General features: G+C 40.2%; 1 protein-coding gene across 4 annotated transcripts; it reads right to left on the bottom strand.

The window, feature by feature from the left end:
- Positions 1 to 799: 799 nt before the first annotated feature.
- On the bottom strand, positions 800 to 10,211 carry ASMT (acetylserotonin O-methyltransferase). Of its 4 annotated transcripts, XM_053936351.1 has the most exons (9): positions 8,258 to 8,285; positions 7,334 to 7,550; positions 6,729 to 6,903; positions 5,396 to 5,525; positions 4,635 to 4,703; positions 3,996 to 4,114; positions 3,106 to 3,246; positions 1,785 to 1,907; positions 800 to 1,376 (listed from the first exon to the last, which is right to left on the bottom strand). In XM_053936351.1, exons 2-9 carry the CDS (start codon positions 7,466 to 7,468, stop codon positions 1,165 to 1,167), a joined length of 1,104 nt encoding a protein of 367 aa, XP_053792326.1. In that variant the 5' UTR covers positions 7,469 to 7,550; positions 8,258 to 8,285; the 3' UTR covers positions 800 to 1,164. The 4 variants fall into 4 exon arrangements, with proteins under 4 accessions (XP_053792326.1, XP_053792327.1, XP_053792329.1 ...); XM_053936352.1 differs by lacking the exon at positions 7,334 to 7,550 and having other exon boundaries at positions 8,258 to 10,210; XM_053936354.1 differs by lacking the exons at positions 3,106 to 3,246; positions 7,334 to 7,550 and having other exon boundaries at positions 8,258 to 10,211.
- Between the last annotated feature and the right edge of the window lie 9 nt (positions 10,212 to 10,220).

Raw genomic sequence — 10,220 nt, 5'->3', positions numbered from 1 at the left:
GACCTTATATATAGCAAGGTGTCATCAAAAATGCCTGTTGGGACATGGAAACTACAACAAACAGGGTTTTAATTTGCCTACATGTAACAAAGCACTTGTTTCAGGTTCTCTTCACAGTTCTCTTCTCTTCTCTTTTAGAAGAAAAAAAAACCAAAACAACCAACTCCCCAAAATGCAGCATTGCAATCATGCAAGCTGTCCCACCATGTCTCTGTAATTACAATGATATTAAAGCTTTGTGTCTCCTGTGTGTACTGAGGCTACTTTCTCCCTGTCCTTCTACAGTCACATGACTGGAAGGCTCCTGTAGATGGGTACTGAGTAAACTATATCAACCTCCTCTAGTATCCAGCTTAGTGGGAAAATGCAATTACTGCTCCAGAAAAAAATGCAGAGTGACTTTTTAGTGCCTTCTCCAAATGCTTCTCACTTCAGTAATGTATTTTCTGCTTCCAAGAACTGTAGTGGCAGACTGTGTTTGATCAAATGATTTAAAGAAATGGCAGGAGGCATGCAGTAAGGACAGCCCAAGTACATAGCAGAATGACTTGGCTGTATCATCTGCCTACCTGTCTTGTAATAAAAATCCCTGGGCTTCAACCAGTCACTAAGGTACAACACTTTTTCATAATTCAAATCAAAGTCTAGAGGAAATAAAAAATTAATATATTTTTCATGCAAAACTCCCCAAGGCTCAGACAGGGTTTCTTCTGGAACTCTGAAAAGACCACAAGGAAACATAATTTGGTCTGATTTTATTATATCAATATTTCAGGAATAAAAATGCAGGCACCAAAGCTCAGTACAGGGATTAGTTTTATTTTGCAGGAACTCAAGTACAAATTCAGCTCTGCTTTTGTCAGATACATTGTTAAAAATCAGAGAGACTGATACAAGCTGAAGCAGGAACACTACACATTTCTTTTGTGGATTGTTTCTTGTGGAACAGGTGTTGATTTCTTTTTTTCCTTCCCAGATCCAAAGGCAAGCCAAGCCAGGCTTCCAGATTTGTAGATGTGTTATTAGTGAGTCTTTTGACAATGTATCAGCTTACAAAAAAGTTGGCAGCCTTAACTAAAAGCTAAGTTGATCATTGGCCCCTAAGAAGAGAATAGCACATTTCTCAACCTTTTCTGTTTTGCTATGTACATAAAACATGGACTACTATTTCCTTCCTAAAACAGCATCATAGAGTTTTCCAGTTCTCTTTACTTGAATCATTCCAAAGCCAGCTGACTCCAGGAGCTTGCTGTACTCTGCTGCTGTTCTCTCTTTCCCTTCTGTCTGGACCAACATATTCATTGAATACAGTTGGGTTTCTACAGGCCCACTTTTGTCTTCATTCAGAAGGGATTCAACCAGCAGCACTCCACCACCTGGTGGAGAGAAGAGAAAGAAAACACACCCTGAGCAATGAAAACTTGAGGCATTTTTGAGCTGTTACTGGGACCTATCCTAACCTTACTTTCAGGAAGGAGCAGTCTTTATATTAAGATATATTTCAGCATCACAGAAGACAATGAAAGAGCCAAAGCATCAGAGCATGTCTTTGCTCAGCTATGTTGTTACTGACATCCCAGAGCTGAAGGGGTGCTATAGCTGGAATGGAAATTTCCCATTTTCCCCAGCTGAAATTTACAGGACCTTACTGATTTTGATTTGCAGGCAGTGCTTTTGAAACTCTGAGGCTTCATTGTGATGCTTAATGGGATTTTTTGCTGAGATGTATACACCTATCTAAACAATATTAAGAGTCTCTCTGCTCTTCAAGAGTTCACACCTACCAGGTTTGCAAGCTTTGTACACTTTTGCCAGCAGTTGTTTGCATTTATCATCATCCCAATCATGCAGTATCTTGGATAAAATATACAGTTCAGCTGCAGGTATTGAATCATTAAAGAAGTCTCCTATAAAGCAAGAATACATGCATTATACAAATCCCCACACCACTGAGAGCTGAGTTATGCAAATATTTTCAGTTCTGTTTAATTCCAGGCTTGCAATGTCCTTCAGACATATCAGACAGCAATGGAGGTACCAGGTGAAAGTCCTCTGTTGCACTGCATAGGGAATTTAGCTCTTGATCACTCTCAAGAAGACTTGAAACATTTAAAGGCAATAACTCATCCTGAAACAGACTGATACACAGGATAGCATTTTGAGTTTTGGTTTTTCTCCAATGACAGAAATTCAAATTCATACTGCACCTAAGGAGATAGGTTCACATGGTTTCTGTCACGAGAAAGAAGGAGAATATTGCCTTCTCTAAGAAAGTTTTCAAAGATCTTCAGTAATCACAGAATTACTTCATAAATCCAGGTAAAATACATATCTCTCACCTCCTAACACTAGTTTTATTATTCCTTTTGTTTAGCACCTGGTGTATTGCATTCAGATTTTTTTTCTTAGCATTTTACTTTGTCATTTCTTCTCCCATTTTGTTGCATCTTTGTTTTTATACACTCCCTTCTCTCCTCAAGGCTCCTTTTCTCTCTCTCAGCTTTGAGCAATTTTAAGCACTTTCAGCACTTTGAAGACTTTTGTAAACATTAAAAATGAGTTCTCCCTATACTAATTTTCCTCATAGATAGTACAAAGACTATGCAGGATCAGTGGCCTGCGCAAGAGGAGTAGGAGCTAGCTCACCCACTTTCATGGTCTAAAATATCTTAGGACTTGAAGATCAACCAGTTGTGACCAGAGAAGGAAAAACCCTTGTTCCTGGCATCCCTCACATCTGCCAGGAGGTTTGCACAGGAGAAAAGGTGAGTGTTAGGAAAATTTATAACAAAGCATGACAGATTTCAAAATTGCACGATACTTTTTTTTTTTTTTTTTTTTTTTTTTTTGCTACTGTACCCCTACTCTTAAGAAACGAAATAGTTCTCTTCAGGAATTAATGTTGCTGAATAACTAAGTTGTGTCTCTGACAGCTGCTGGTGGACAGCTGGGACAGCTGCAGAGCTGGGCTGGGGAGGCTGCAGCCTGAGACACTGTTCCCATAAGGGGCAGCTAGAGACCTGAGCTCCCAGTATGACACCTCTGAGCAGAGCCAGGGCTCTGAAGCAACAGCTGGGACACCACCACACCACTGTCCACACCTACCTTCGTGGAAAGTGATCTGATGCTCCTCGGGGGAAACAAACTGTTCTTTGGCCACCTGCACAACTTTGGGCAGGTCATAAATTGTGACGGTAGAATTTGGATACAAAGAAACACACTCTTGGGCCAAAGCTCCTCCACCTCCTTTGGGGACAGTAAAAGAAGGTCAGTACTGACACAAACCCAACCTGTTCAGTGACACACCCATGAAAGTATACAGGCAATTCAGCCTCATGGAAGCTGGCAATGCACATTTGCACCCCGTGTTTTGGGAGGAAAGAGGGGCAGGAGAAGTCACTGTCTCCATGTATTCTGCAGGAAGGTCTGGGGCCTGCAGCACGTGAGGTCAGCCCCAGCCCTCACCACTCTTATACTCCCTCCTAGCCAGATCAGCTGCAGGTGCTGGAAGGTGAAAAATGAAAAACAGAGTCACTAAACCAGGCTCTGGGGAAGAAACGAGGGAGGCCAGGAGGGAGCCTGCCTTGTCCTGTGAATCCTGGCGGCATTCAGCAGTGCTGGGACGACAGGGTACTGCAGGATAAGAGGCTGCAGGCAGTACTGCAGCAACAGTGACTGAAGGGAAAGAAGGAAAGAGTCTAGCACTGGAGGAATGCATCAAGAAATGCATGAAAAATGCTAAAGCTGCCACATCCACAAGGGGATAGTGACTACCTTTATAAATCAGACTGTAGAGAAAAGCATTCAGCTTCCTAATGCTCTCATCACTCTCACATTTCTGTTTTTAACTGAACCAAATCAGTAAAATTCTCCTTATATTGTTATATCCTGCTTTCCATTGTTTAGCCCATCATATAACATAGGAGTTGTTTTCCTCTGCAGAGCTTATAAAAGACAGTTCAGAGGCTTGTTAAAGAAGATCTTCTGACACTCACCTCCCAGGTCATAGATCTGCGTGAAAGGGGAAAGGTCAAATGCAGCAAGAACATCTCTGCCACATATACTCCATACTGAGTTCTGGCCAGCCATGAATTTTAGCATTTCTTCATCTGATCTAGCAATGCAAAAAGAGACAGCACAGACAGAAGGTTCCTTACCACATCCTCAGAGATTCCTATAATATAACTGCTGCTACATGTTTCAGCTTAAACAAAAATCTCTCGTTTTATTGACACAGAATATGTCCTCTTTGCATATAAACCTACTTTGAATATTACTGTGTCAGGACTGTACAGCTATGAATTAATGCATTTAAATAGAGAATTAAGACTAGTGAAATCCAACAGTGTATTTTGCTGCTCATTCTCAGAATTTCCAAGGGATTTTTTTTCCTTCAACTACCATTGCCTCTGTCAGAGATCTGTGATGTTTTTCAGATTAAGAAACTATATACTTCTATTCAAAATATCAGACAGTTTCCCAGTAATTGATATTGCTGAGAAGTAAAAACATTGCATGACATGATGAGAGGAATTCTCACATCATCATATTTAATTGTCCTGAGTCATAATTAAAAACATTAGTTTTATCCACAACAAGAAGAATAAAATTTCTATAAATATTCTAATGATTACCTGTACATTGCTCCAAAAGGGTCTTTAGATGAAACACCAAAAGCTCTTTCATATTGGTTTCTTCCTTCTCTAAAATAGCAATTGAAAAAGCCTGTGAGAGTGCTGATATATTTCTCAACCTCTCACAAGAATGATTGGCTCTTTTCAAGGTCAGAGTGGGCTGGCACTTTGAGCAATCTGACCTAGTGAGGGGCATCCACAGTAGGAAGGTTGGAACTAGATGATCTTTAGAGCCTCTTCCTACCCAAACCATTCCAGGATTCTGTCATTTATGGGAGCACACCTGAGGTTAAGGTACAAGACTGATGCAATCATCACCATCATCTACACCATGTTTGGTCATCAGTTGCATAGACTGGAACAAGTGAGACTCCAGACCCATACTAAACTACCCCTATAAACCTTTGCAACAGAAGGATCCTTAGCCACCACTACTCATTATTTACTTTGTTGATGCCATGTCCAGTAAGATCCACTGTAATGACAAAGTGCTTTATTGAAGGTGACACAAAGAAATCTGATTTCTAGATCATCTCTACAATGACAGGGAAAAGGAAAACAAGAACATACACAAATGGGAAACAAGGCGGGGGGGAAAGCACACATATGGCCATGTTAAGAGCTGAATTATCTGTTGCTTTTAATTTCTGAGAAATTAAATTAGCCAGCATCTTTATTGAGCTCTTCCCCAGAAACATGCCACTCAGAGCAGCAACACAGAAGCTGCAAAGCACCAGACAGCACACAGCACTCCTTCTTACCTCACAGCATCAGCCAGGTACTGCCAGCACAAGTAGACTGTGTTGGAATAATACATCATAATATGATACTGAGACTTTGGACTAGATTTTGTAAGGTAGACATTGGAAATTTCTGTGTTTCTGTAGAGGGCTAAAGAGTAAAATAAATATATTTACTAACATATATGATATATCACCTTGCCAAGTCTGTTGTACATCTTGGTGTTTATCACCAGAAGATGTCTATACAGCCAAAAGGACACAGCCACATTACTTCTACAACCAAATCCTTCCACTGCAATGAGCAGTGGGTGAGGGCTGCTGAAATCTGTGTTGGCCCATTCCATCTAGGTAAACACCATCTCCCTTACGCTTAACTCCAGCAACAAACATTTCTTTCAAGAGAGCAAAAAAAGGCCTTTAAAAAAGTGTTGTCATTTACATATAGGCTTCTGCTCTCAGAGAAAGCTTTTGGTGTGCTTTATTTAAGTGAGAAGTCTTTGCAGACAAGTCTTTTTTCTGATCAACAAGGTCAGCAGGTGGGGGGAAAGTCCCCAAAACTGCAGGCCAGCCACACCTACCCTCCCTCAGTTCACTAGGGCAGGACCTTTTGCAGACAGAAGAACGCCTAAAGGCCCAGAAATCTCCCCCACTCCCTCCAATGCATCTGCAGTGGCATCACTCACCCACAGGACTTGCATACCAAAGGAATATAAAAGATAGATCCTGCTCTCCCCAAACTCATTGGGCAATAACTATAATCCCTAAAACAGAGCATGCCAACACAAGGCAGAGCAGGGGACACAACCTGTGAGACTCTAGCTAGTCCTGACCAGCTGTCTGATGGCCAGAGATCTTTCTGTCCAAGTGGATTCCATGTTTCTGACACAAGGAAAAACTTACATTACCTCTCAGTTCTGATCAAAAACCTAACAAAATAGTTCACATAATGGTAAAAACTCTAAGAAAAACAAAACCTGTTTTAAATCATGCTGTTACCATCCACCCCAGCATTTTGTTTTAAGTTTAAAATCCTGTCCATACCCCAGAGATTTCTGGAGACAAGCTCCACAGAGTTCCTAAATATCTTCTCTAAAGTCACATGGCTCTTGCACAAAGACGTTTAGGAATACAGAGCCCTGCACCTGTGTTTCATTTTATACTTGTGATCATGCTGACAATTCCTCTTCTCTTTCAGCTGAAAAGTGAATCCTAAGAGAGATTCTGTCCTTCTTCCAGCTATATTAACTGACTTAACATTTGGTATCACCTTGGCCCACACATCTTACCTCACTTTCAAAGCCATCAGAGGTTTAAATCTTTCAACTTACTCCCATTCCTCTGCCTTTATTACCTCCTTCTTGTGTCATCTCTACTGCCAAGAGCTTCAATCCCACACAGGCATCCAACAGTCTTTTCATCCCCATGGTGCTGGCACTCAGACCTGCAGCAATGGCATCTGAAGGCAGAGGCTTTCCTGACTCCAGAAGAAGATCAAACACCCCCAGCTCACAGGCAGTGAACATAACCTGGGAGTAGGGAAAGGTGGGAGTGAGGGATTAGGTGAAAGCACAAAGCCTACTGCATTTCACAAGCTGCTTAATTAGAGAAAATATAAATTTAGTAATATTTATTTCAGATAAACTTGTATTTCATATAAGCAAGTCCAATTATTAAATTGTAGTTTATCTGAGCACCGATATAAGATACTATGCATGTAAGGCACTCATTGGTCTTATTTTTTTCCTTTTCCAGTGATGCCAGCGAATGCTTTTTGGCTTTCAAAAGTCCAAATTTAGAGACCAGATTTTGTGTGTAAATGTCCCTGCCTCTTCCTTAGTTTATGAACACATTCTCACAATCTCCTGGAAAGGACAAAGGCAAGGCTGGGTGGAGGTGCTTGTTGTCTGTTGATATTTCTGTTCTTTAACTAAGGATCTAACACATGCTTCAGTGAACGCTAGAGACTCTCTCACAGCTTGCAATAGGGGGAATATCCCATTCTATGGATCTTGTTTTCAGGGACTGATGTGAATGACTATACTGATCTTCCAGAAGCAGGGAGCTTCCTCTCATCCAGAAGAACCGCTTCATTCAACCAAACAAAACTGTCCAGTCTTTCCATAGAGTTGTGTAACTTCTCCATCAAGATTCATCAACCTTCAGGCAGACATAGCTAATCATACATTAAAAAAAAAAAAAAAAAGAACCAACCATCTTTCTTTAGATATACACAGTCAACCTTACAAGTATCAGCCTATTACTCTGGTCACATAAACACTCCTGAAGCTGTAACAAAGACATCCATTTAATTGACTGCCTGTATCTACAATCATTTGAGCTACAATGATTCCTGTACAATGAAGCTCTTTTGACCCTGAGTAAGAACATGGCTTAACCAAAGTTGAAATTGTTTCTCAAAAACATAGTACTAACAGTGTTAATTTGGAAAGCATTGGGCACTTCTTTTTCTCACAAAATTATTCTTCATTATCTATTTTTTCCTCTCTTTATTGTCAGCTCTGCCTTTCAGGAGCTTAAAGTGCAGCAGTATTTGCACAACCCAAAGAGCATTCCTCCTGTTACCATGTTGGCCAGAGGTACAGCAAGGGACAATAGGAAAGTTAAGTAGAAAATTAGGAAAAAAAATCATTTACTGCACTGGATATTATAATTTTATGCCCATGTGCTTAAGAAAATAGCATCAGCAAACAATAAGAAAAGTGGAATTACTAGTTTTGCCTTTGTGCCTTAAAAATATGTTTGGAAAAACAGTCATTATGCCAGTGCTTTCACCTCTTCCAAAGACTTACAATCAGTACCTAAAGAGAAATCTCTGAATATTTCTTTCTGCATACTCTTTCTAGGAGTTATATTTCTTACCTTTGAGATTAAAAATCCATTGCTGTATTGCACAATGATTTGAGGATAGTCAAGGTCTTCTGTGGAACCCATCTTCCTTCTGGACTGAGACACAGATTTCCTGGCTCTCTTAATTTAAATAAGCTTCTTTTCACCAGACACAAAGCATACCAGCTGATCCACATAATCTTATTGCTTCTGTGAAAAACACTGGTTACAAAACGTGTTAGCTGAATTATTTGGCTTTGATGGGTCTTTGTACTTGGTTCAGCTGTTTCTTCCATCATCAAGTATAAGGCTAAAGAAGCAGTGTGGATTAAAGCCGCTATTGTCAGTTCATCAGTCAGCAACACACTGGCACCTCAGAAGCACTTGAAAGCTTGTAACAAGGAAAACAGGAATCCGTATGGAAGAATACCAAGAACCTGAACTCAGTTCAATGCACCAGCATTCATAAACCAAAGCAGAATCCTACTTGGGATTTGAAATTTGCTGTGGGCGCAGGCCAGAGGACACTGGGCTGACAGTAGGGTACACCTCATCTCTCAGTGCAGAAGCACCAATTCCAAAGAGAAGTTGTAAGACTCTGTTGCTGTTTTCTTACTGTGATCAGTTTGCTCTAATGAGGATTACTCAGATCAAGCCTACAAGGAATTAAATCTACACGTTTTACTTTTCTGTACTTTGCAGGTTCTCCCACCCACCCTGATACCAGCTTAGAAAGGAATACCTGCAGCACCTCAGCAGGGGTGTCCTACTTGTGCTTTGCCATGTTTTGATCGAGCAGGGTGCTGAGGGATGACAATGTATTTTACATTTTCCAGCTGGCTATTACAGTTTTCCTCCCCTTCTCTGCAAAACTAATCATGGGCAGCAGAAGGCCCTTGGGAAGAAACAATGAAATTACTGCAAAGTGCAAGATGGGGCATGGATTTCAACTTCACACAGGACATACGTCATAGGTTTTCATCAGAAAATTAAACCCCTGGATTACTTTCCTGAAATCTTGCTGCCCCACTGTTCATTTCTCTGTCTCTGTCTGACATCTTGCCCACTTTGGGGTAGATGTGGCAACACTCAGGTGAGGAAAGATCCTTTCCATCAAGGAAAAGACTTCAGATTTTATGTCACACATTTAGTGACCCTTCAGGAAACAATGTTAAATGAAACCTTATTTAGGTAGTATACTGAAGGCAAAATGTTACAAACCAGCATTTTTTTCAGTGGCAGCTTTCTCCATGCTTCAGATTCCACTGTATAATCCATCTCTGAATCTGTACTTTCTAACTAAATTGTACATAATCACACATCACCAGCCAAAGACAACAACTGTTAGCCAAAAAAATTAAAAAGTTGTATGAAAATAAAACAAAAAATTCTCTTCTAAAAGCCAATTCTACCTGCTTCTGGTGCAATTTCATGCAAGCTTAAGGATTTCCCACTCCTGGGAACATAACAGCTATTCAGCCCCAGGCCATAAATACACTTCACTTAAGGCAAAGTTATATGGTACATGAGTCTCCACTAATAAAATGACCACACAGTTGATTAAATACACTTGAAGTTCTTTTTCAATTATGACTAAATCTGTCTTTGAGGATACCAGTAATAATCATCTAATGGGATTACTACTACTAGTGAGATGTAGGGGACAAGGCTGGCAGATAACCCATACCAGATTGAAAAAAGCCACATGCAGAAGCTGTTTCCAAGTAAATTGTTAGTGAGGCTTAGAGTTTAAGCTCCTTTTAAGCTAGAAATGCATTCATGAAGATGAAATTGAAATGGCTTCATTTCTCTGAAAACCCTATCAAGATTTCTCTCATAGGGCTTAGACCACATGGAGACTAACACCCGTATTTTACCACCATAATTCTATTTCAGTAATTCTATTTCATTTTTCTTTGCCTAAATGACTCACTATAGTCAAATGCTACACAAAAAACAATTGTCATTTTTGCATAACATTTGAAAGTAAGAAATT

Source organism: Vidua chalybeata, chromosome 2, assembly GCF_026979565.1.
Source record: "Vidua chalybeata isolate OUT-0048 chromosome 2, bVidCha1 merged haplotype, whole genome shotgun sequence".
NCBI classification, from domain to species: domain Eukaryota; kingdom Metazoa; phylum Chordata; class Aves; order Passeriformes; family Viduidae; genus Vidua; species Vidua chalybeata.
Note: the sequence above shows the minus strand (reverse complement) of the source record. Positions and strands in the feature narration are given on the sequence as shown.